At 47.4% G+C, this 27034-nt stretch overlaps 2 protein-coding genes across 2 annotated transcripts; both read left to right on the top strand.

Moving 5' to 3' along the window:
* On the top strand, positions 1-8349 carry ARHGDIB (Rho GDP dissociation inhibitor beta). Its single transcript, XM_066550280.1, has 6 exons — positions 1-134; positions 3298-3485; positions 4053-4136; positions 4996-5072; positions 6675-6738; positions 7687-8349. The coding sequence occupies exons 2-6, from the start codon at positions 3308-3310 to the stop codon at positions 7884-7886; spliced, it is 603 nt and encodes a 200-aa protein (XP_066406377.1). The 5' UTR covers positions 1-134; positions 3298-3307; the 3' UTR covers positions 7887-8349.
* A 695-nt stretch (positions 8350-9044) lies between these two features.
* Positions 9045-26359, top strand: ERP27 (endoplasmic reticulum protein 27). Its single transcript, XM_066550934.1, has 7 exons — positions 9045-9165; positions 9376-9476; positions 11991-12128; positions 15464-15577; positions 18510-18635; positions 25334-25531; positions 26220-26359. Exons 1-7 carry the CDS (start codon positions 9045-9047, stop codon positions 26262-26264), a joined length of 843 nt encoding a protein of 280 aa, XP_066407031.1. The 3' UTR covers positions 26265-26359.
* Positions 26360-27034: the final 675 nt, after the last annotated feature.

Here is a 27034-nt window from a genome sequence, read left to right as displayed (position 1 = left end):
TTTTTTTCGCTGCGTGTGAGGGTTATTTTTTTTTTTTCCTCTCTTCACCAACTTCCTTCCTGCTCCAACTGCCAAAGCTCGAGGCTGAGCGCTGACAGCAGAGGAGGACCCCGGCCGCAGGCGCCGCTCCGCCGGTGAGTGCGAGGGGCGGGCGGGGGCAGCGGGCACGGACGGCGCGGCCCCGGCTCGCTCCCCGCGCAGCTCCGCGCCCTCGCTCCGGGGCTGGCGCCGGTGCCCGCTCCTGCCCGGGGAGGCAGGCAGAGCCCTGCCCGACCCGAGGGGAAGCCAGGCTGCGCGCTGCCATGGGGCAGGGCAAGGAAGGGAAGGGGCCCCCGCGATCCCGGGCTGGTGCCCGGCGCTCCCTGGGCAATGGGCTCCCTTCTGCACCCCGGGGCTGGGGATGGGGAGGCCGGGGCTGGGGGCGCTGCTGAGTCCGGTGCGCTTCTCCCCCATCGCGGAAAATTACTTCCTCCCTGCTAAACCCTCTTCCTGGAGATTAGCCATCGGCCAGGGGGTGGTTTGGAGAAGTGATGAGCAGACGGAGGGCAAGTGAAATGCTGTCCCTCTGACAGCCCTTTTTGTGCCCCGTGGAGGCATGGGGGGGCCGAGGAGGTGCCCACCCTCCACCTTGTGACTGCCTCTCCTGCTGCAGGTGCGAGGGCAGCTCTCTGTCCACGGCACAGGCAGAGCCCAGCTGCGAGACTCTCGCACCTCTCGCCAAGGCGTGATTCCGCCTTTGCCTCCTGCAGCCATCTCTCTCTAACAGGGATCCCTAACCTTGCCCTTGCCTCCTCCCTGCTGTTTCACGGGTGCTGCCAGGGGTGCAGGTGATGCAGGACTGTGGGCTGGAGCTGCAGAAAGGCAAGAAAAATGTGGCAGGGCAAGACACCAAGCACACAGATTTCTCCTTGCATATAACAGTGTAGGGTTAATTTTCTCAATTTAGTGAGGCTCTTGGTCTGAATGGGGGCTCCGTATTAGGCTGGGCAGTGGCACAGAAACTCAGGAACCCCGACAGCAACATGATGTCTCTGGTGCCTGAGCTCAGGAATGTGTCTCAGCTTGCAGAGGGCACCAGCAAGTAGGGGCAGGAGCTGCTGGGATGGGAGCTTTCCTCTTGGTCACTGCCTGCCTTGGAGTTTGGCAGGAAGGCAGCATCAGGTCCATGGCTTGGGGAAAAATGCCAGAACTTGGTCTGATCGGTGCCATCCTGAGGCGCCTGTGAGCCAGAGGTTGTTCATCCCAGACAGTCTGGCTGGTCCTGTTCCCTGCAGGATCTTGCTCTTGGCATGGCAGATTGTCTGTGCACCTTTCTGGGAGGTTCAGAACCTAAAAGCATTCCCCCTCAAGTGAGCCACCCCTGGGGGCTAGCAGGGACAGTCTCTGTGGCATGTGTGGTGCAAAGGGAAGGTCTGAGCGATGAGGAGCAGCCAGTCCAGTCTGACTCTGGTGCAGTCCTGACTCTGCCTTTTCTCTGCATGAGGGCAGAGATGCCTCTTTCCATCCCCTGTGATAAACTACAGGAGGTGGACATGGGAGGATGGGGGCAGGCAGGCACCCATGCTCTGTGCTTGTGTTGGTGGCAGATGCAGCCTGGTATTGTGGAGAGCTTGGGTCAGTGCTCAGACCTGCAGCTGGAGCCCAAGTGGAAGGCAAGGCTTGGCACTGGCTGTCATGACTAACCACAGCCTCCTCCTGTGCTGAACGTGGAATGGCACTGAGGGGATTGTGAGGCTTTCTAAGGTGACTCTGCTGGGGCCACAGAGTGCTGGGGCATGTGTAATTGCTGCTTTAGGGAGGGAGCTTTTGGTTTCCTTTCTCATGAGGACAAGCTCAGGGGCCTTTCCTATGGTATTTGGGTATTTCACACTCCTAGGTCTGGGCATGAACTGAACCAGGGTTATGCAGCTGCTGGGACCTGTTTTTTTTTTCCTGTTTGTTTGGGTTGAGATTCCCTTTTATTTCCCATGTGCCCATTCTGTACTAGTTCCTCATTCACCACAAAATTGCAAAGTCGTCTTGCAATGGCCATTTCCAATTAAAATACCTGACTGAATCTTCTTGTTTGTGTGCTGGTCAGTTCTTTTCTGTCCCTTTGCAACATGCCAATGTACCAGTCCTTGATTATTTTTCTTCCCTGCACTGGAATTGCTCTGAGAGGTCTGCATACTACTCAGAGTTGCCTGGCACCACTTGATGATTCACCTTAAACAGTTGTTTTTCCCTTTTTTTTGTTCTTTTGTGTGTGTGTTTCTTTTCTATTTTAATAAATGAAAAAACTATCGCATTAGCTCCCAGTTTAACTTTTGGGAGCAGGGGCAAATATTAAGGCTGCAGCTGCAGAGAAGGACAAATGATTTGTTTGGAAAATTGCAAATAAGGAAGCAAAAGGGGACTTTTTAGGAGGGACAGTCTCAAAGAAGCCTAAGTGGAAGTGAACTGAATGATCTGTGTAGCTTGACCAAATCCTCTTGCTGCCAAAGAACAAGGAATGGCTTGGTCATGTGTGAAAACTGTACCAGGGCACTGCTTTGTTTTTCAGCCTTTCTCCCAAGAGTGGGAAGTGACTGCGGCTCAGCTCTCCTGCCTCTCACTGCCAGGGCACCGCTGGAGCAGCACGGCTGTGCCTGGCTCCTCTGGGCTTCCCACCGTGCTTCCCTGCTCAGTGGGAAGGACTCCCGGTGGGTGCCTGGAGCGAGCTGTTAGTGGGAGCACAGGCAATGCCAGCAGATAGACTTCGCTGCCCGCTTCCTTGAGAGCTTCAGCTGACTTGCTAATCTAAAAAGTGGCTGTCAGATATCCGACCTTTCTGTGAAATGTGGGTTTTAACCCGGTATGGGAGGGTGAACGAAACATCAGTCCTTGGCTTTATTCGTGTTTCTCTGTGTTCCAGTGTGTGGCAGTGGCTCTTTGTGCGAGCCCTGTACTAGGGCTTGTAATTGCAGGGTTGCCGGCCACAACTGTGCTGCAGAGTGGCTGTAAATCACTCTGGTTTCAGCCTCTGCTCCCGCACCTCCTCCCTGGGAGCGAATAATGGTGTAGGTCTGCGTGTGCGCGTGGTGCCTGCAGGGAGAGGAGCGGGGGTAGGGGGGAATTGTGTTTGAGCCAGAATATCAGCACAGCAGTGTCTGGATTGCAGCCGATCGCCGTCGCCATTTGCCTGTAGGAATCCCGCTGCCTTCAGCACTGGGTGGGTGCCTGCCTGTCAGGGACTGAGCCACACTGTGCCCACAGTGAGTGCCCCCATACTCCCAAGCCACAGCAATCTCACTGACTGACCCCTCCTCTGTCACCCAGCCAAGTCACCATGACTGAGAAGACACAAGAGCCTCATGTGGAGGATGATGATGATGAGCTGGATGGGAAACTCAATTACAAACCTCCTCCCCAGAAAACACTGCAGGAGCTGCAGGAGTTGGACAAGGATGATGAAAGCCTCGCTAAGTACAAGAAGTCCCTGCTGGGAGATGGACCTGTGGTAGTAGGTAGGCTGGGGCACACTGACAGGGAGGGAATGGGGAGATGTACTGCAGCAGTGTGCTGTTGCTTCAAAGAAGAGGGATCTTGTTTGCCCAGGGACATGCACTGCTTGTGCTGGAGGACTGGGGATGGGCAGGTGGAAAGTTGCACATAAAGGAAGCACGGAGGATGCTCAGAGTGTTAGGAGTTAGGAGGATTACTGGGGAGTGCTGGCATCAGAAAAGGACTTGTGGTGGGAGATGTGTGGGTCTCAGAGGACTTTTGGGGGTTTTGAAGGGGTCAGCCTATGCTGAAATGTGGTCTTGTTGCTCAGAATGATCCTAAGAAGGAAATTTTCTGTGGTGGAAAGACCACCTCTAGGTATTGTGATGGAGGCCAGAGGGATCCATGTGGAAGGACTGGGTAGACATGTGGTCCTATTGTGCTAAGGAAGCCTGGCATTACTGGGCGTTTCATGAAATGCAGTTTCTGTGTAGCAAGGCATCCCTGTTTCTTCAGTGTCATTCCCCTCCCCTCTGATTGCATCTAATTTTGCAAGCTGACAGCTTCCCCCTGACTTTTCCTACCTGCAGACCCAACAGCTCCCAATGTGGTGGTCACCCGACTCACTCTGGTTTGTGACTCTGCTCCAGGACCCATCACCATGGACCTTACAGGTAGGCACAGGCTCTGCCCTTGGTCACAGAGGGGAACAACCAAAGGCCCTGGCATGCTGCAAGTTAAAAGAGCGTTTGTCCTTGGGATGCCACAGTGGGTTTTAGAGGAGCTCTGAAGTCATCTTAGCCCTTGTTTCTTATTTTAAGGTATACACATATAAATAAAAAAGAAGCTGATGTAACAGAGGAAAATATTGAGGTATTTTCCTTCATCTAGACTGCTGTAGGAGCTCCTGGGTTTCTCTTGCCATCTCTGCTTGCTTCCTTTCAATGACACTTCATGAGCACAAGGGATGTGCATGCATTTGGGTAGCAGGCTGTATTGAAACTTTAGAATCGAGCAATACTGCAGTTCCGGCTCCTGGGGGCATGGGGAGAGAGCCTTATATGGGCTTTTCTGCAGAGAGAGGAAGCTGGGCCTGGAGAGGCAGAGAGGCTTCCTGTTCACCCAAAACCACCCAAAACCCCTGTGGGGCCCAGGCAGCCTTCCAAGCTGGGCAGGAGCTGTGGAACACGCTCCTCTCACCAAGCCAGGCTGGGCATGGATGGAGCATACACACCCTGCTGCATCTGCTCTGCAACAAGTCTGTGCATAAACATCTTTGTGTACATGTGCTCAGACCTGTGTGTGTTCAGACATTATCTTCTGTGGGCACAGATACATACGAGCACCCAGGAATTTCTGTGTATTTGGTCACACAACACAATCTCACAAGGATGTCTGCATGCTCATTTTACAGGTGTCATCCTTTGAAGGGATGCTCACCTCTGACAGCAACCCTATGCCCATCTTCCCCCCTGTGCCTGGTCTCTCCTTGCTGTGACATCTCTAGCTGACAGCTTGATTCTCTTCTTGCAGGTGACCTCGAAGCACTCAAGAAAGAGACCTTCGTATTAAAGGAAGGGGTGGAATACAGAGTTAAGATCCACTTCAGAGTGAGTTGTTTTCCTTCCAGTTGCTTCTTCTCAGTTGCTAAGGCCAGTCAGTGGCAGTCTATCAGATAACTAGAGCCAGGCAGAATGCCTGCCCAAAAGCTCCCCTAGCTTCAGGTGCTGTTCTACCCAACAAGGGATGAGGTATTTCCAGGAAATCACTTCTGCTTGCTCACCCCTTGGAGGAAGTTGGTTTCTGTTTGCTCACACTGATAAATGAGTGGGTTAAAAGCCAGATGGGTAGTTTTGGCTGAGTTTGGTTTTGCTTTTTAGCCACTAGAAAATCTTTACTCCACACTAAGTGGAAATGAACAGGGAGGAGAGAGAAGAGAAGAGAAGAGAAGAGAAGAGAAGAGAAGAGAAGAGAAGAGAAGAGAAGAGAAGAGAAGAGAAGAGAAGAGAAGAGAAGAGAAGAGAAGAGAAGAGAAGAGAAGAGAAGAGAAGAGAAGAGAAGAGAAGAGAAGAGAGAATGGCTGTTCATGAAGTACTGATTCAGTCAGTAATACTGGACTTCATGTACACATTTAGAAGATGTAATATTGTAGCATTTGGCTGAAGATACCTGAATTCTTCAGGTTGTGATATACCTAAATGGTCTTATTTCACCCTCACTCCCATTAATCAGTGTATCAGCCATTTCTTCTGTTTACAGCTGAAAATTAAACTTGGCCACGCTGCAGTGTGGCATCCAGCACTGAACTGATCATCTCTGCAAGTGCTTGCTTCAAAGATGGGCTTGGAAGAGAATGCAAAAATAGAAGAAAGATAATTATCCTGAGACAGATGAGGGAAGGTGTTAATACTGTGGCTTCTGTAGGGCAGATTTCCCTTTTTCTCTGAGGTTTGCTGTCTCAGAGATGAATGTCCCTCAATGCTCTCCTCTGAGACACCTCCAGCTCTCTTTTGTGCTGTGAAATATTTCCATCTGTATCTGTGCCTTGTTGACTGGAGACACCTGAAGCCAGACAGGTTATTCTAATTCCCTCCCTCAGTTCCATGGCTGGTAAGGGCTGGTACTGTGGGAATTCTGCCCTGGAATGTAAAAGGATCTTTCCATCTCGTTTTCAGACTGAGTAGTGTACACTGTGGGAAGGCAGTACATGCTGGAGGGGAGGAGCAGCACTGGATACACCCAAGCTATCCGTGGGAGATTTGAGAAAAGATTTATGAAAACTGTCCCTCTCTCTTTTGAGAAGAAACTTGCCAGCTCCCCATGGAGCTTAGAGGGCCCCTGGTAGCTGCCCACCCATTGGGGCTGAAGGGATGACTCTAGTTACCCATGGATGGCTTCCAATATGAAAATTATTAAACAGGAACTCCCTGCTTCACTTTTCTTTGTCCTCATCAGCATGTCTTGAGAACCTTACTGATGTGCTCCAGTCAGCTTCAAAGTTGGGCCAAGGATAGGGAAGTACAGAGTTGCACAGAGGATGCTAAAGGTCTCCAGGTACCTATGGAGAAGTTGTTTTAGGGACCTGTACAATGTGCCCTGTGCTGAGGCTCCCTTGTGTAGGGAGCCAAGATGGGTATGTCCTTCAGGAGGGGAAAAATCATCAGGTACAGAACCAAAACTCCTCTCCTGACACTTCTGGTTACTTCCTGCAGGTAAACAGGGACATTGTGTCGGGACTGAAATATGTGCAGCACACCTACCGGACAGGGGTGAAGGGTGAGTAAGAGCCCTGCATGCCCTGCACGGCACTGCTCCTGCCTCTGTGTTCCCTCTTCTGGAACAAGGTTCTGCAGCTCTGGGCTGGGACAGAGGCCCCCTTGGTCCCAAGTCCCACCCTGTGCTAACACTCAGGAGGTGACTTCTCAGCAGAGTGCATAAGCCTGCTTCACCCAGGACAGCAGTTCCTTGTTTTGTGCACACTCAGTGTGAGCCAGCTCTGGGGTCTGTATGCTACACCCCTGTCTGCAGCAGCAAAGTCCACAGACACTCTGCTTGGACAGTGCTTGCCACACGTTGCCTTTCCATACAGAGCTCTTCTCGTCCCCTCCGCTCCCTGTGCAGTGGTTCAGCCTGTGTAGAGCTTCCCACCCTCTGAAAGCTCTTCAGAAGCCCTTGGTAAAATTCAGACCTGCTCTGTGAAACTTCCCATTGTGTGCAGGGCCCTGTATTTGCCGTGGGTTCTCCTCAGTGCTGCTCTGCTTGGACAAGGCAGAGGAAAGCCCCATTTTGCACACAGAGCCCCCACGTGCATTTTTGTGCAACCACCTCTAAGGCTTCAGCATCCTGTTCAGCGCACATAACTGGTGTCTTCTCACCAGTAGAGAGAAGTAGTGGGAAATCAAGGTAGATCTTGAGCCATATGCTGGGTGTACTCACAGTCAGAATATTCAGCTTTCTCCCAAATTAGTCTCAAATGAGGACAAGTACATCCATGTGAGAGTGCACAAACTGAGTTGCCTGTTCACCTGCCCATCCATCCGTGTTCTCCTTCCAGCTGTCCTTATGCTTCACTAACCCACTTTTCCCACTGATTTTGCTCTCCTTTGCTGCCATGGGCTGTTCCTTTCTCCCCCATCTCCTTCCTGCTCTTTTGCTCATGGCTTCCTCTCTCCCTCATCATTCCCCATGTGAGAGGCTTATTCCCTGTGGATTGTTTTCTCCTAGTGGACAAAGCCACGTTCATGGTTGGCAGCTACGGGCCACGGCCAGAGGAGTACGAGTTCCTGACGCCCGTTGAGGAGGCTCCTAAGGGTATGCTGGCTCGAGGCACCTACCACAACAAATCCTTCTTCACGGATGATGACAAGCACGACCATCTCACCTGGGAGTGGAACCTGTCCATCAAGAAGGAATGGACAGAATGAGTTCACCCAGTTTGCCTTCCCCCTTCCCATCCCCTTGCCTCCTGCACCAGTCTCCAGGCCTTTGCTGCTTCTTCTGATACACTGAGAACAACCCAGCCACCACCCCATCATGACCATAATGGGTTAAATTGGGAAGCACCTCCCTCCCTCTCCCCCAGTACTTCCTCCTGTTGTCTCCATCTCTCCCATACCAACTCCAGTCCTGGAAGTGCCTTTTCGAGGAAACAAGATCACCTGGCAGGGGTGGACTGGTCCCTGGAAAATCCCTATCTTGAGTTACACTTGCCATGTGCTCTGACTCATTGTAAAGGGTCACTTACCTCCCGTGATGGTCTCCTGGTCTGTATCTGGTGCCCTACCCTGTTAAAATCCATCCTTGTGCAGGCAAAGCCAGTCAGGGGGAATGCAGCTAGATGCCGTAACAAGACTTCAGTGTCTGAGAATAAAACCAGTTTCTTTCTTCTTTTCTGCATGAGTGTCACATTCTTTTCTAGAGCATGTTTCTCAGTGATGTGTGTGTGGAGAATGCAGTATAGGAAGGCTTAAGAGCATATTTCAGCAGGGAAATAGCCCTCCTCCTTCAAAGCAGCAGCCTTACTCTATAAGCAAATTATTTCAGAACAGTTTCCTTCAGGGATTTCATTAATTCTTTGAAGCCAAAGTCTGGGCTGTGATGGGGGTAGACTCCAGGGGTGGACAGCCCCCACCTCTCATCCCAGATGGCTGCTGAATGAGCCAGGGAGCTGTAACATACCCTTCTCATGTTTAGCACTTACCGTAGCAGCTGTTCCCCGGAGCTAATGCAAGAGTTGCACATCCTCGTGGCCAGCCTGCTGGCCAAGCACAAGGGAACATCAGCCTCTGGGATCCAGCACCTGGAGAGGGCTGTTCTTGACCCAGCTGGGGTGTCTGCTCACAAGGGTGCAGGGCAGCTGCCAAGTGCAGTGCCGTGGGTGAGGTGACACTGCAGTGTTGGTGCAGCTCTCCAAGGCTGATTCCTGCACTGCAGGGAGGGGCTTTCTCCAGCCAGGTACTTATCTCAGAAGCTGGAGGCTTTGCCCTGGGCCAGCTGCTCCTTTCCCACCGCCCCAGGGGGGTTGTGGGTCCCCAGGGCAGCTGACGTGTCTCTCACTGAGGAGAGCACCGGAGCAGGGTGGCATGGCGAGGAGAAGGCGAGCTGGTGCCATGGGCACATCCATCTTCCCGTGCCTCTTTGGCATCCTGCTTACCAGGTGCTTCCCAGCAGGGTGTGCTGGGGGGAGTGACTCTGCATCCCACAGTAAGTGAGCTTTCTTCCTGCCTTGGGGAAAGTCTGGGTCTGCTTCAGGGAGTCCTCCTTGTCCAAGGTATGCTGCACAAACGTGTTGAGCTTGCAAGAGAGGTGTGTGGGTGGGCTTGTAAGGTTGGGATGCTTGTGTGTGTGTTGGGGGGATCCTCTTTGAGCTGCTCCTTGTGTACACTCTGCCCAACCCTGACTTTTGCTCTGCAGGCACAGCCACCACCACAGACAAACCCATCCTGTTAGACAACGTCCCAGATGCCGAAGCCTTCATCAGTGGTGCAGAGGTGGCAGTCATTGGATTCTTCCAGGTGTGTTCACAGCACCTCCCCTCTGCCAGTTGTGAGCTCTATCCCACCCTGATGAGGGCGTGAAGGTGGATGTGGTGTAAACACCTGCCAAAGCAGCTGTTGTCCCAAGAAGTGCCCACAGTGCTGGGGCTGTGACAGGCATGTGGAGGGATTAGGTGATGGGTGACAGAGAGAGCACAGGGAATTTGGTCTGTGCATGGAAAAGGAGATGGAGCAAGGGAGGAAGATGAAGGAGGTTGAGGAGTCCTGAAGCAGGAGAGAGGTAAATGCTGCAGGGGAAGGAACAAAGAAATGTACATGGTAGAGAAACAGTGTTGGTGAGGGGTGCATGGGAATGTCAGTTATTTGCTGTAGTCAGCAAAGGCAGAGGCACACACTGCCTGTGTGATGGGAATGAGGAAGCCAAATCTCAGGGAGAAGTGATAGTGCAGGCCCACTGAAGTCTGAGAGAGTTTGGGCTCAGGCTGAAGCCTCCTCGTGGGGAGGATGCAGGCATGGTCTCTGTTTCACTTCTTTGTTCCCCAGAGTAGGAATAGATACCCTTGAGACCTGTCTCTTTTTATCTAAATTCCACTGAATTCAAAGGTGAGTGACAGCTATGAGCCCCTTGCCCCCTCAAATGGCATGAGTATTTTTCCTCAGAAAATAAAAGGAAAGCATTTATTGAGCTACAGCACTGTAAAACAGAGACCCCTTTAATCGGATCCTTATCACTTTCAAGTCCCCAAGTTGCACCTTTTTCCAGGTTTTCTTTGAGCTCTGTTGTGCTCTTCTGCTGTCCACACACTGCCTCATGTCAGAGAAGGCTTCAGACTTTCGAAACCAGATCCTTTTGCAAGCACCTTCCTCCTCCTGCCCTGTGCCTGGGGCTGGAGGGCAGTCGAGGGAGGGCATCGTGCTCTTGCTACAGGGCAGTGGCATCTCCCAGCCCAGCACAGAGTGAGTGAGGACCGATGTGGAGGAGCGATGGTGCTGCCTGTGCAGTGCGGCAGCCGCAAGTCCGTGAGCTGTGAGTGCAGGAGGCTTATGCCCCAGGGCCTTGTAAGCACTGATCACAGAGCACCAGCCGCCTCCACTTCGGTGCCTGCAGGCCATTGGAGCTCCTTGGGGGTTGCTCTTGCAGCTCTAAAGCTGCAGTGCAAAGCAGCCAGGCAATCTGCACACGCAGAACGAAAGTGCCGAGCCCGTCCTTCCCCGAGGGCAGCTGCTGGGCTTGCGGCAGAGCTGTACCCAGAGCCTCCTCCTGAGCTGCAGCAGGGACACGGCTCCTTCTGTCCTGTGCCACAGTGGCCTCCCTCTGCAGGACTGCATTCTTCAGAGGCAGACGGGAGCTGCAGCCCCAGTGCCAGGAGCACGGGGCAGCCACATGTCGGGCATTCGGTGCCTGAAGCACGGCCGGGCTGCATTTGAGCAGCAGATAAAGATGTATGTGTGCCATGAAGGCCTGGCTCTCGGCCTGAAAGTATATTCATCCAAATAAAGCCCATGTTCTCCACTCACCATGAATTACTTCTCTGCTGCAGCCTTTCAGTTCACTGCAGTGTGTGGCTCGGCAAGCTTCCCGTATAATGAGCACGGCCTCCCTGACTGGGAACAGCATGCCGTGATGGAAACACAGCACACTGCTCCAGAAACCCCGCGTGTCTCTGAGAAAGGGCCGTGCTCAGCCTGATTAAACCCAAGGTTTCCCAGGAATGCTGAAAACTCAGCGAGATTATACCCACCCTCGGCTTTAGCACTCTCACCAGAGCAGTTGATGCATTGGCATTTCCAAAACAGGTCATGACAGATGTTTTTCTTTGGAACGAACAAAGAATTTTGTTTTCCTTTTTCTCTGGGCTCACAAACAGCTGAGCTGACAGTTCAAACTAAAAAGAAAAACAAACCAATTTCCAAGCAGAGACCATGTCTTGAGAATTTATATCCAATAAATAGAAGTATCAAAAATACATCATTAAAAAGTTGGGAATGGGAACAGCAAGGAAGGCTTTAATACAGGCAAAGGAGAGCTGTAGTTAATGGTGTCTGCAAGAAAGAGAAGGGACCTCAAAATACTGAGAAATCGCACATTTCTATCCTTTGATGTACCTGAATTAGCTACTTTTACAGGATGTATCTCAGATGTCCTTTTAAAAGGAACCATGATACTGATAAGGCAAAGTGTTCAAAATTGACTCTGGAATCAAGGTTAGCATAAAAATGGCGATGTTTTTATATATGTATATATTTTGGAAACGCACACTTATATACACATGCACATATATATTTTTCGGTTTTATTTTTTTTTTAACGAGCTACACCTATGTTCTGACGAGTTCCCAAGGACTCAGCACCATCCTGGCGGGCTCCTGCATCCCGGAGCATCCCGCCCGCGCAGGAGGTGGCGGCGGCGGCCGCTCCCGCGGGGACCGAGCGGCCGGCAGGTGTCGCGCTCGGTCCGCCCGCGGCCGGTGCCGGTGCCGGTGCCGGTGCCGGTTCTGGCTCGGCCCCTCACCGTCCCTGCTGTGCCCGCAGGACCCGCAGAGCCCCGGAGCGGAGCAGTTTCGCCGGGCGGCCGGACAGATCGCGGAGGTGCCGTTCGGGCTCAGCAGCAGCGCGGCCGTGCTGTCGCACTACGGCGCCGCGGAGAACACCGTGGTGCTGTTCCGCACGGTGCGTGGGACCGCGGCGGGGCCGGGGGGCATCACGGGCCGCTCCCTCCCTGAACACTCTGCCAGGCAAAAACCTGCATCTCCAGCATAAGGGTCTGGCTCCGGGTCCCCCAGCGCGCTGGTGTGGGTGGGACGAGCGCATAGAGCGGTAAAAAGCACAAAACTCATCTCTCCTTAGGGCAAGCCAAAAATAGGGTTGTCATTGGCAGTCAGGCTGCCTGCCCACCTCAAAGTACATCCCTCTTCTTGCCCAAAAGAGGGCTTTTGCTTTTCAACTGCAGAGTGCCTGTCACTGAGACATGGAGAGTTAATTACACCTGGTAAGACTCTCCTATTTAGGTGTTTCCCTACGGATCTGGGTCAGCACCCAGAGCTCTGCAAAGAGCAATGCCTGTGTTTCTACATGACCTGCCCAGAGCTTGGTATTAACTTGGATGGGGTTTCTGTGGTTTTGGAAGGGGTCCTGAGACACATGAAAAGTGTCTAGAGTCATGTCACAATGGATCAACACAGCAGGCTTGATACCAAAACTTGGCAAGTGTCACTTCAGGCAGGCAAAGCTGTCTCCTAGGGTACAAAACTTTTCCAATGAGACAGAAAACACATCCAGACGAGGTCTCTGCAGTTAAGAGATGCTGTACCACCCTACACTGTGGTTTGCAGACTCATTTCCTAAACAAATTTAGGCATTAGAAATCTTGCTTTGGAGTTTCTTAGGGATGGATGCTGTGCTAGATCATATCTCTGTTGACTCCAGCTCTAAGTGCAGGTAGCTCAGTGTAGCCTCAATATAGCTATATTTGCTGAAATTTAAGGAGATGATACTGGGAAGAGCCATGTACTTGCTGCAAAAGTACCAAGAAGAGCTAAGAGCAAGTATTCTACTGGTTACATCAATTTCCCCACATTGCTCCTTCTTGCACAAGCATGGCAATTGAAAACTGCAGAAGTGGGTGTGTCTGAAGAGAAATGGGGCCCCAGGCAGCACAAGATGTCCTAAAAGCCAGTGAAGTGTTGTGAGACACCAGACCTCTAAGTGCTTGAGGTGGGGAGAAATGGGTACACATCACATGTTCTAGGGAAACTAAATATGGCAGCTTGGCCAAGTTCTAGATGCAGCTTGTACAAAGACTGGACAGTTTGTTCTCTTTTTCCCCCTCATCATTTCCTGCACCATGTTTACCACTGATATTATCCAAATAATTAAAAAAGAATGATCTAAGAGTGAGCAATAGTTAGGCAGATCCTTTTATTTAACCTTTTATTTGCTAGATGTTGCAATTTTCAACAACACCCATTTCAATTTTGGTTCTTAGTCATTGTGGTGTTCTTCCAAAAATGTTGAAAAGATCCTTTGTTTTTGCACTGTGCAGATAGTGATGATGGCTGCCCTGGGAGAGAGTTTGATAAAATAAATTGTTTGGATTGTTGGAATTTCTATCATATTGAATATTCTTTGTTCAGAGTCAAGTTTTTGCAACTGAACTCTTCTTTAATATGGAAAAAAAAACAGCCAAGAAAATAATGCACTAGTCAGGTTCAAATATGGTTGACAATTCACTTGTCTGATTGTCAGTTTTTCTTAAATTATCAGACACATTATTTTTTCTTTTATCCTGTGATGAATAATGTGTAGGAGTAAGAGGTCAGAGATAAAAAGGAATTTTAAAAGAACGGATACAGGAATTTGGAATCAAATACTCATTTGAAGGATACAAGGATGCGTCACCAGGATAGAAGTGAATCAGAGGCATAAATTAATTTTTTTCTTTGCCTTTGCAGTGTATGAAACACTTACAATGCTTAGAAGTTTAAACCATAATTACAGTAGTAGGAGGGACTGTGTCAAATGGTGAGACTTCTTTGTAAATAGGGGAAAGAAACAGATTTATTCTAGTAAGAAATCCTGATAGACCTAAAAAGAACATAGTTAACAGATGCTAACCACCTAATTATATGGAGTGATAAAGACATTTTGACTAGAGCTTCAACTATTAAATGCAGGCTATTTTCCAGCCTTATTTTCTTAAAAACATAAATGTTGAGTGCTGATTCAAGATGTTATTATCCCCAAATGGAAGTCAGAGGTTTCCAGAAGCCCATAGAAGCCAAGAGAAGACTTTCTGTAGAGTCCAAGCTGCTTTAGATTGGTTCTCAAGGCCTGTTTGATCTCACCCGCCCAGGTGTTGCACTGTCCTGATCTTATTTACTTGAGCAGAGCTGCCCTTTCATGTTATGCAGGAGGAAAACCTGTGAGAGGAATCAGACCACACTGTCTGAAAATCACCAGCTTGTGTTGTCAGACAGGGCGGGTGACTGGTATCAAAGACCTTGCCAATGACCACAGAACAGCAAAAATTACTTTAGATGTCTGCACACCACTGGAAAAACTAACACAACAACTTTCAGAGGTTGTCCACATGCAGAGAATAAAATCTGAGGTGTGCATGTAGACTGCTTCTCAGCCCCAAGAACCTCATTCAGCATGTATCAATGGCTTTCAAATCCCAACCTTTGGGATGACTCTACTTCATGTCAGACTCTACTTCATGTCAGAGACCACTGCTCCCATGGCTTAGCTCCATCACATCCTGTGGTGGTACTACACAGGAACCCTGCCCTTAAACTCTAGTGTATTGCTATCGGTCAGTGGTTGCCTGCTTTTTTCTGTTTATCAGCTCATGAAAATCTCAATAAAATCACATCATTTTGAGAGGATGAAGTGTGGGGAGATGTGTGGCAGAATGAATTTTCCTCTAAAGCTGAAATATGTTTGGCTTAATATTTTTTTTTCTTTCCTTCTGTACTGGAAGAAAAATCCTCTTTTTATTGGAGAGATTTCCTGCTTGCACAATGTTTCCAGGAATTCCATACCGGGCGATGCCAATGTTTATTACTTGTAGAAGAAACAGAATAAGCAGATGAAGATGTTTAAAGGGACATAAAGCCAGTATTAATGTGAGGAGTTAGACTATTTAATGTCCTCTCTCCACAATGCCTAGAATAGTTTGTAGCTAATTCTCCCTGTCTCCAGCACATTGAGAGCTGGTGGTGTAGGTCTGTCTGGAGCCCTCAGAGATTTCTATTATACCATGAGCTTGTCCTTGGGAGGCTGGAGAAGGCTGGGAGACCCTTATCTCAAAGAGCAGGCTCGTTCCTGTAGGTTCTAGACCTCCAGAATGGTGATGGGAAGAGGTGGGGATTGTGCAGTGGGGGAGAGAGGATGGTGGTGTCCCAGGGGTGGGTGTCTCTGTGAGTGAGTGCAATCAGTGCCTCTGGAGGAGGTGCTGGGAGGAGAGGACAGCTGTGACTGTAGGTGTCTTTGCCTGACTCCAGGTAGACAATGACCGTCGGGATCTGGACATGAGCAGCGGAGAGGTCGATGCCAAGAAGCTGACCCGCTTCGTTCGCATGAACGAGCTCCGCCTGGTGACAGAGTACAACCCTGTGGTAAACACCAGCTCCCTGCATCCTCACCCTCTGCTTGGCCTTCCTCTCATGGTACCCTCTGGCCCCAGTTTGCATATCCAGATGGATGTGAGGGTTGGAGTGATGGTGTAGATGGGACTGGGGAAGCCACACAGCTCTTCACTGCTGCTCCACGTGTGGACTGGAAGCAGATTTGCTGGGGCATGAGTGTGGTGGGAGAGAAAGGGACTCATCACAGTTCCTTTGGCTTCCCAGTAAATTTGGGATGTTGAGGGGCAGAGAACTCCATTTCTTACTACTCTGCAGGCAGTGCTGCTTTCTCCCATGGACATTTGTCATGTTGTGCCATGCCTGCAGAGCCAGCTCAGCCAGAATGCCCTCTCTTTGACAAGCCTTGAGAAACATGGAAGCTCAAATGACCTGCTCTCAGAAGGCAGGATTTATGCATCACTCAGCACATAGGGCTTAATGTAAGCCCAGATATTTGAATGCATATTCAAGAATGGGTTGGGAACTTCCCAAGCAAAATCTTTCCCATCCTTTCCATTGTTCCTCCAGAATTCATCAGTTCAACAACCACTACCACCACCAAAACAAACAAACAAACAAACAAACCAGACACAAAATCAGGCTTAGAATGCTTCCATGTTGGCCATCTTCACTAGCTCACCCATCTGACTGGCAGTGGCAGGGTCCCAGCACCCCTCCCTGTTGCAGAGGTTGACCAAGGATTTAGGTTCTCCTGAAATCTTAGCGGTTCCTTGGTCTCATTGCTGTGGAGTCAATAGGTATTAGAAGCCCCAGTTGCTGCAAGCCTGAGATTTTATCTTTGCTGATGGGGTGTTTTGTGGCCTTCTGGATAGCTATAACAGTGCTGACCAGGCTCAGCTTGTATTAGAGAAGAATGCCCCAACCTATTGCAGAGCTATACCTTTTCAAGATAAACTCAAGGATCATTTCAGAGAACCCAATGCATTCAGTCAGTTCAGTTGCAACCCACCAGTAGGAGAGTATTTTGTTTTGAAATGTAACATTTTTTACATTTTTACCCAGTGAAATACGGTAGGAGTTTGGTTTTTTTCTGTAGTAAAAAAAACCCCTGTTTTTTCATCTTCAAAAGGGAAAATTACATTTTGAAATCACAAAATATTTCTGGGGACTGCTATATCCTGCTCCACTGGCCTAACAGCCTTTTTAGAATACCCAAGTCACATCAACAGGGATGATGTTCTCATCTTTGTAATTTCCCAGACCTTCTGAAACCTTGAAGCCCCTATTAGATCCTTTTGCAATTCATGGGACAATGTCTCTTTCTTGATGCATTTCTATTGATGCTTTGGGCTCTCACTGCATGGTGTCCTCTTTGGCACCAGGCTGTCTCCCTGACTGAGAATTCATCAGCTGTTCAGCTGGTCCCCTCCACCCTGATGTCAATACAGATGTTATTGCAGTTTCTTTCCCAGATGCTCTGGAGCTCTATCAAGGTGTTGCAATTAACAGTGCCTCTGGCAGTCCCTGGCCCAAAGCCCTCCCAGCTTCCCTAAGGTAGCTTGGTTTTTCATAAATATTTATTCCCAGTGCATATGCTGTTTGCATCCAAAAATGCTGCAGGTCAGCAGATAATGGGGTCATATGGCTCATACCAAGTGCTGCCAAGAGTTCCTCTCCCCATCCTGGGGCCCTTACTGTTTCTCCTACACACTTTAAGAATTTTTAGGCATAGTTTACCCTGTGGGCTTTTCAGGAGAGTCAGATGTGATGCAGCCCTGCTGATGAGCTCTGCTGATTGCTCTCGCACAAGGTTGTGTGGACAAGCACACCTTTGTGTGGAGCTGCTGGAGGAACTGCTGCTCCCTCCTTGTCTGCTCTCACCCCAGCCTTGTCAAGGGGCTTGCTGCTGGCTGGCTTTATCCTCACCTTCAGCCTCATCCTCTCCCATGAGGTCCTCTAACGCTTCCCAGCTTAGCTTGCAACCCCTCCACTGTTCCCCACCTCAGCTGCACGCTATCAAGAGAGTGAAGGGATACAAAATATCTGATAAATATTAAGCAAACAGCAGAGTCCCGTCTGACAAAGTCTAGAAGCTCTGTTATTCATGGCTCTTGCCAGCATGCACTCCCTGACCCTTTCCTTGTTACTCCTGGAGCGTGTGGAAACTTTCTGCTGCCACTGGCGGGGAGCTGCACAGGCTGTGCCTCTGTGGTTTCGGTGGCACTAGGGAGGCAGCAGGTCTGGCCCCACTCCTGTTTAATTTGAGGGAGAGGCTGCAGGCCAGCAGGAAGCAGACAGAAGTGAGATGAGGAGTGAGAGAGTTCATGGAGATGGTGCCGTGGCTTCTTGGGCAGTGCCAGCCCTGGCTCCTCACAGAGGGCCAATGTGCAGTGCCCACCTGGCCCTTGCCCAGGGTCTTCTCTCACTGTGGGACAGCAGAGACAATTTTAACCCTCAGCACTCAGGAATGTCCAGGCCCTCAGGCTGCTGAAACTGTGAACTCATCCCCATCCTACATACAGTGTAACACCAAAGAAAGAAAATAAGGACAAACATCAACCTTGACACAACAAATCCTTCCCACTTGCTATATTTCAGACAAGTGCTGGACCTCAGTGATTTAGGACACCCTTATATTCAGTGTTTGCTGGCCTTGCTCTTCACATCTTTAGTCTTCAGCTTCCTGTATTCTGCCCTACTCCTACTCCTCTTGCCTAGTCACTAACTAGTGATGGACCTTTGGGGTCTTCAGACTCTTGTCTGGAGAATAAGCAAAGCCAGGGGGCTAAGAGCTTCTGCAAAGAACCCAATCTGGATCCCCCCCTGCTTTACAGAAATCTGTCCTGCTTTTGATGCTGATTTGCAAAGAAGCCACAGCTGAGCCATGTCCCACAGACACTGCATCCAATGCCAACTGAGTGTTCTCAGTGTCCTTGCCTGTGTTTCTCTCTGTGCTGGGCAGACAGCAATAGGTGTGATGCAGAGCTCTCTGCAGTTTAACCTCCTCCTGATCACGGACAAGATGTCTCCAAAGCACCCCGAGCGAATGCGCAAGTTCCGGGCGGCAGCAGAGCTCTACAAGGGCAAGGTGAGTCCAAACAGAGAGAAACAGGAGCTGTTGGGAGGAAAAAAACCAGTGATTTCTGCCATGAATGGGGAGGGCATAATCTCCTCTGTGAATTATGAGAGCAAAGGTCAAGTAGCAGGAGAAGAGGATTATCTGGATAATTAAATGGACGGGCTGGTTCTGTTCACCTTTTCCAAATTTGCCACCTCATGGGGTAAATCCCCTTTGTATCCTGCTCTCTGCTCTCCTGGTGAAACATCGGGGGCTTTGTGGCTTTTAGCCCAGTTTTGTTCCCTTGTACTGGGAGAGGACACACAGCTGCTGCTCTTCAGTCTGGCAACAGTTGTGCTCTACTGATGTGAGAGGTGAATTTCTATCTACAGCCTGCAGGACGCCAAGGCAGCTTATATAAGTAACCAGATAGCAAATAATGTCAGTGCTTCTTAACCCTTTCACTTCTGGAAATGGCTATTTTAAAGGAGCTGCAAATGTTTGATTTCCCACACTAAGGTGATGAGATAGACGAGGTGTTTCAGAGAAATTTTGCCTGAATCTCATCCCTCTGGGAACAGAGCTCCCCAAACAGTAAATCATCCGATGTCTGCATCTCAGCCAGCAGCTGGATTACAGTGGAATTTGTGTACAAGGAACAGAGGAATGAACTTGCAAGGAAAGGAGGTTTGGGAGAAACAGGAGGCGTTTGTGGCAAGGGAGAACAGCAGATGGAAGGGGGCAGAATGTCAGAGAAGTGGGGAAGGATGAGCTGAGAGGCACCAAGAGGTCTTCCTCTGGGAAGTGTGAAGCTGGAAAGATTTGGGATCTGAGAACTAGAATGTCTGTATGCATCTGGTTTTGGTATTGAAGGAACAGATTATAAATCAAGCATACCCTCACCTTTGAATTCAGGGACCACCTCAGATCCATGCAGTCTCAGAAGTCTTGAGACTGGCTTATGGCAGGACTGCTTTGGAACCTTTACATCTTTCCTAGCCATTGCAAGAGACTAGGCAGAAACTACGCATTAAAATCAAAAGGTCTCTTCAAAAATGTTTTACTTTGATGAATATGTAGCTATAAAAGAAAACTAATTTATCTGTAAAGTTCCATTGTGAGATGGGTGTTAAAGTGACACAGTTAACACTGTTCTCCATGAGAAGCAGAGTCTAATACAGGTCTCCACCTAGCAGCTATTTCTTCCAACACAATGCTGTTTAGCATCCTTTGCTATCCTTTGCTGATGCAGCTGCATCTAGTTTTCATATGACTTGCCTAGATCTGAGTAAATAGCTATAATTTTCCTAGAAATACTTCACAAAACATTGGATAAAATGTTGAACTGAGGTTCAGACAATTTATGAATTCTCAGCAAGCCAAATCTAGGGGTTTTTTTATTTGTTCAGGCACATTTCCAACTGAATCAGTCAATAAGTTTGCCAGAGTAAAGTACAAACATTAAAGATGTGGGGATTTGACTAATTATTTCCACTTTATTGCTGTGGTACTTGAGGACACAGAAATGAAGTGACCTAGAGTCTAATAAGTTATTTTTCCCAAAGGAGTGGCACTCTGAGGAGCAAACTGTGTTTTGGACTGCCCTCCTAGAAAGGAGTGAGAGAGAGCTAAGATCCCTCTGCTTGGGTTTTAGGTCTGGATAGTAAGCAGAGTGAAATGCCTACTTAGGTTTGTCCCCATTGCTCTGTCATATAGAAAGACCTGACACCTAGTTTGGGTGTCAGTGGCAGCCACTGCACAATGCCATGAAGATCCCTGCTGGCTAATTTTCCTTGGAGAAGTTATGTGTTGTTGGAGCTACCAAGTTAATTGAGGTTTGCTTCAAAAAAAGTATTGATTAGATTTTGCCTTTCAGTGGCTTGGAGATTGTCTGAGAACAAATGCAAGATTCTTGACTTGAATTTTGCTCAGGATTTCCAGTGAATAATTCCTGTCCTGTGGGATAGTGGTGAAAGGTTTGTTTGTGCTGAGGGGTCAGTGCTACCAGTGGTTTGAGCAAGGAATCATTGCTGTGCAGTGGAGAGATGTTCAGGCTCCTGTGAGCACGTTCCACTGCATCCAGCACTGCTCTAAGTGGCTGCAGAGTGCCAGAACAGACTGGGGGTACTTGGTGTGTGTTGCAGCATTTCTACAAGGCAGAGCAGAACACAAACAGAGCCTCAAAAGGGATCCCAAGCAGGAGAAGGGGTACTGATCCTGTCATACATCTCTGCTGCACACTGATGGAAGAGCAGTCCTTGTCACTGTTATCATCAGGGGGAGGGAAAAGAGAAACTTGTCGCATGGACAGAGAGATGAAGAGGAGCTGCTGCTGAGGGACTGACCCCAAAGAGTGAAGAAAAGCCATTGTGAAATAACTGAGGTTGTAAAACATCTCTAAGATTGAGTCCAACTGTTAATGGATCATGAGGAGGTCATTCACCTGCCAATTTCTGGATTATGGTCCTTTCACCTCTGGTTTATGATATTTTCACTTCTGCTTGAGGGACAGCTGAAATTTTCAGCTGGAGGATCCATGAGACAGGATGGTGAGGACTTTCATTTGAAAACAGTCTGAACTGCACCTGCAGCAACAGTGAGGGCCTGGAGGCAGTCTAAATTTTCTAGATTTTTTTATGGAACCTGAGCCCTGTAAAATGTTGGAGATGAAAATGCAAATGATAGGTGATGTTAAACCAGCAGAAACTGACCACAATAAGAAGAAATATGGTAGTTTTCTAGCACTTCTGAAGAAACAATTGTGGGTGGATAACAGCTAACAGAGTTGGGAACACTGCAGCTGCGGGAATAAATCCACCAACCTTCTGTATCTTCAGTCAAATATGTGCTTATTTGAGAAAGTACTGCCAAGAGTCCAGGCAAGGAAAGGAAATGCACTGGAAAGGAGATGTCAGGGTTTGCATTGCTGAGCCCAATTAGAATACTTATATTCAGTTTTCTTTCCACAGTATCAGAGTATAACATGGTAATTACAGCTGGTGTAACTCATGGGCGTTTGCAGAAGTCTCAACAAGGTGATGTTGGGAATAACAAAAGCAGCTTTTGTTGCAGCTGACACAATTGGTTTCCAATGTCAAAATGATTTGGGTAGGGATGTTTGCAAACTCCCTTTTAATTTAGATGTAGGTCCATTTAGAAATGCATTTTGAGAAACTCCTGGTGTCCTTCAGGAATTCTTCCATGGAAATGAAAAGATGATCCCCTTTCTCTTGCAGACAGTTATTCATACAACTTTTATTCTTCTTGTCAGACACTGATGGATCCAGAACTGAGAGAGATAATATTTAGAGATGCCTTTTTTAGCCATAAACAGAGAAGTCTGTAAATACAGACTTTTAATCTCACTTAATAGATATCTGCAGTAAAGATGTTTTTATAGCTGTCTTTTTTTTTAATTCATGACTGATGTTTTTGTTTTGCATTGATGCACTATGATGTAAGAAATTACTCGGACATCAGAATTTGATCTTTTTGCTTATACAAAACAGTGAACTTCAGCTCTCTCTCTGAAGTTCAAAGTCAAACACTAGATATAAGATTTGACCATCCTTTCTGTTTGTCTTTGTTGGAGAAAAACTAAGCAATGGCAAATTGGTTTCTATCATTGTCATGCTATTTTCAATTATCTTTAATTCCCTGGGCAATAACATCATTCCATATCTTAGTATCTACCGCCAACTTGATGTTCTAAAAGCACTGGGCTAGGAATCAAGCTGTTAAGACACCAAGACAGCACCAGAGTACAAAATTTATGAAAGGTGGTTTATTGCAAGTGACAATGCTCAGAAAATACCATGTGTGAAGGGGACATTTTGTGTCAGGGGTTTCTCATTAATGCAGGATATCCTTCACTGCCTGAAGCACCAGATCTCTGAACACAGGCAGGAAGATTGCTACAAAATGAAAAAAATCATGGAAATAATCTCAGAATTTAATCCTGTTCAACCAGCTGTTGTACAGGATGGCATGAAATGGAAAGTGAACTTTCTGTTTGGGATGGAACTAACATCTCTAGCAGTGACACTAAAGTTGTCATTATAAGAGGGATTTGTTTTTGGTGAATTCTAGCTTTGGTAATTCTAGCTTTACTCATTTGAGTAAATGTTTTAGGCTCTTTTCAGCACTGAGAGAGAAGGACAGGCATATGCTTCCTTCCCCTCTAAAATGGGTGGAATAAAGTGCCTGTCACTGTTTATTGTAGAGGTTATGCAGATGACTGGCTGAGACAAGACTAGGATCTGGATGGCAGAGGTCAGGCCATGTGAATCCTGCCTCATGGTCAATGTAATTTTACATGGTTACTGTGTTCATTCTTTATGATTGGAGCTGACGGGAAATCTCAGGACAAAATTCCTCATGAGAAAATGCCAGTTCCATGAGATGGCATCTTGTCATGGAAATGTGACAACTGAGAAATTTTCTTGGTTTTCAGCTGCTGTGGAGCTCAGGCTTCCAGTGCTTGTGGCCTCTGGGCCAGCACATCCTCCCTTCTGCCCCACAGGTGTGACCCTGGGACCAGTCTAGCAGGACTCCTGGAGCACAACCAGCAGAGGTGGGCCCTTCTCCTGAAGGAGGACCCATCCCACATCACAGACCTCCCAGGAATGCACCATTCTCTTAGGCATTAAGGCGTCTTCTTCTGAGCTACAGACAGTGGCCAAATGCAATTGCTCTCTTTCCTGTATTTTTGAAGGTAGGCCGAGAAGGAAACTTTGCTGCACTTTGGCACACTGTAGCTCTGTGAGCCAAATGGGAGTCATTAGAGAGACCCAAGTCAGTGACTCTGAATGACAATGATATCTCAGCCTCTCTAGCTGAGGGGCCAGTTTGTGTGTTTCTGTTTGCTCCTGTGAGGAAGAAGGCATTCGGAGTTCTAAACCTCAACCTTTTTGCTCTTTTATTCTTACTCTATTCTTGGTATTCATGGATAAAGTATGCACATATATTTAGTTTTGGGTGTTTTAGCAAATTCTGGAAGCTTGCAAATTCTGGAAGCTTGATGAAGTGAAGAATATTGACTAACATTTATTCATGTTATTATTTTAAAATACTATTCATCTGTTTAAAGGTGGTGGAGATTTTGTATAGAAAGTGAGGTAACAATATTTTTTTTTAATTTTAATGACTTCTTTAACATTTGATTAAAAAAATATTGTTGTCTAGTCAATGTCTTTTAGAGAAACCCAAAAGCTGTTGAATGCACCATGAAAACGGAGTACCATTTACTGTACTGACACTCTGAAAGTGCTTGCCTCCAACACTGGCCTCTGTTTCCAGCTTTCTAGTTGAAAAGAGAGCCCTAAAACATTGCATTCTGCTGTTCCATCTGAAAGCCCCTTAGATCATATCCCTAGACCTGTGGACCTTAAATATGTGAGCCTTTTCTAGCTTGGTGTTTTATCCTGCAAAAAGATGAATTAAGTGAAGAAATACCCCACCACCTGTCTGCTCACCAGCTTTTTGCTCTTGGGGCACAGTTGACTTTTGGAAGAAAAATTACAAATGGTGAATATCACATATCCAGTGAAAGTGCTGTTCCTGTTTCTGTATTTCACTAAAAAACCAAAGCAGCCTGAATATTCCTCCTTCCCAATAGGCTGTTGCCTAGGAAAGTTTTCAGATATATTTGTTTTTTATAGAACATAAATTTGATAAGTAAAGAATTTAGTATTTATGAAGTTTATTTTTAGGGAAGAAAACAAGTTTGGAACTAACTTGGGTGTTCTTCATTGAAAAGAAAGAAAAACATGAGTCACAGCCTGGGAACTGGGCACATAATCTTCACATTACATTGCTTCTTTTTTTTTTAAGCTCTTATTTTCTTGTGTAAGTGAAGCCACAGCCTTGTCCATAGGTACACTAAGTATGCTAGGCCTGGTAGACTGCACAGGGTAAAAGGAAGATAAAATTACACACGCTACTGGATGTTTTTTTCATTGAGGTGGATCTCATCTGCTTAGGGATTCTATTTAATCAGGTCACTGATTAAACTCTTTAACTGCTATGTTTATTTTCTTTTATAAATTTTATGATAATTACTGTAGGTCATTCTCATGCTGGTTTATTCATGTTGAGCTTCTCTCCTCAGGTCTGAATGCTCTGCTGAGCTGGGCTGTATGGACATCAGTGTCTTGCAAAAACTTCTGTTTCCCAAATCCTTGCATCCTCATTTCTGCTCACTTCAATATGTCCTTTACTTCTCTCATGTTCTTATCCTTGCAGGTTCCTGATGCCCTGTACTTCATTCTCACATTCTTGCAATTGAATTTGATTCTTCCCACACCAAAACCCCTTTTTACACTGGGTCTGGCAAGGATGTGAGCATCTTATCCAAATAACATGCAAGTAAAGGATTCAGCTTCTTTGACATTTGCTGTTAAGATAAAACACATTTTGTTTCCTTATCTATTAAGAGAATACAAGTGGAGACTGCCTTCCTGTTGTTCTGTAGATATATTTTTAAAGAAGGTGAAAGAAGACATTTTGTTTTGTAGTGTAAGTCTGGACTTGATAAAATACAGACAAATGTACTGCATGGAGCTGGTAGATAGTGGCCAAGGAAAGCATTGTCCTAACAGAGTATGGATGGTTTTCTCAAAATCTTTCTAAAAATATCACTGTTAATCTTCATATGATCACTGTTTGGGGATCTGTTCTCTGTCTCAGCTTCTGTTTTTCTCACGTTTTCTTTCCTATTTCCATCACAGATCCTCTTTATCCTGTTGGACAGCAATTTGCAGAGCAATGAACGAGTACTGTCGTACTTCCAGCTGAAGAAGTCCCAGCTGCCAGCTCTGGCTATATTCCACACCCCGGATGATGAGCACGAAGTGGTGGCTGTGGATGACATCTCCATTGAGCGTGTACAGGACTTCTGTAACCGTTTCCTACAAAGAATGCCAAAGGTAAAGGGGGTCCTGATGCTGTTGTTTACCAGGCTCTTGGAGAAGATTACTTCAGTTCCTTGAACTCCTCCCCGTCCCTGTCACTTTCTCTTTCATCACTTTCTCGTTTCCACCTGAATATCGGAGAAACATTAGATTTCAGGCAGAGCAGAGGTGGATGTCTTTGCAGAGTCTCTTTCTTCATTGACCTCTGCCTTCCAGTCTACAGCAAGAAGAATTCACTGATCTCTGCAGCTGTATGAAGGTCTCTGTGAAGCATCTATCATCTATCTTTTGGGAACAGTTAGGGAGACAAAGTGAAGGGTGCTTTTGGATGCTGAGAGGGGAGGTGGTGGATGGCAGCATATGAGAGCAGCTGGACAAAATTCCAGACCAGTGGCATGGATAGCAATTAAATCTACCAAGAAGACTACAGAACAGAGTGTACAGATAGGGCTTTAGGACTCTACCAGTGGTCTCTGCTGGGAGAGGCACAATTAAATCTTCATGTTCATGCAGTGTTATAAGTTCTCTCTCTGTCAAAATTCATCCTCCTGTAGCACAGGGTCTTTGTGTTGTGTGACAGAAATGAGATAGGGCAGTGGCACAGACAACAGAGGGAGGCATTTGAGTTATTTTGTTTTCTTTATCCCTATGCTGAGAAACCAAGTAATGTCAAATCTGATTTCATCCCTCTAATGTGTTTTAGAAAGAAGACAAATCTGAGGAGAAGCCCCTCAATGAAGAACTCTGATTGTTTCTCAGCCAAGAGGATGACTGTAGCCAGAGTCTGCTTCTGGTCTGTGAAGAGTTCACTCAGCCCTACAGCTCAGCAATTCCTCAGCCAAGTCAGTCATGGATTCCCATCATCATTCCATATACATACATGCTGTCTGTCCTCTCCAGGAATCTCTTCTCTTTTATCTCTTCTCATTTGTTGGCTCCAGAGCTCTTTTTTTCAGTACTTCAGGACCTCTGGTATTGTCCTACAACACGTCTTTCTGTGTCACTGTTGAAGCAGAGGATGGCACAGTGAAATGACAGTATCAGAAGTAAAGCTAATATTTCCAGGGATCTGTTTCCCTCATTCTTTTGGGTTTTGGTGCCATGCTGGGATCCACTGTCAGCCTTGCCTGATATTACAAACAGGTTTGTTGCTTGGTATCACATGAAATTTTCCATTTATTTTACTAAATAAAGCAATAAGTGAATGGCCTGAATTTTTATGCAAATGTTATTTCCCACTCCCCTTGTCTTTCACTTAAGGACAAAGTCTCTATTTATGAGTGGATATTTATGAGTGGATAAAAAACTTCCTTTGTCTGAGTTTAACCAATGCAACGCCTACCCAGTCAGGTTGGTTGCTAAGAGTAATCCCCTATGGAAATGGACCCATTGTCAATAGATATTTCTACCAGGACAGGAGATATCTGAAGTTTTGGGACCAGAACAGCACTAGGTAAGCAGGTCTGAGATGGTGCAGCAAAAATGAATGAGCCTAAGACATTGCAGTCAGTAATCTTA

The sequence above is a fragment of the Molothrus aeneus genome, chromosome 5 (assembly GCF_037042795.1).
Source record: "Molothrus aeneus isolate 106 chromosome 5, BPBGC_Maene_1.0, whole genome shotgun sequence".
Taxonomy (NCBI): Eukaryota; Metazoa; Chordata; class Aves; order Passeriformes; family Icteridae; genus Molothrus; species Molothrus aeneus.
Note: the sequence above shows the minus strand (reverse complement) of the source record. Positions and strands in the feature narration are given on the sequence as shown.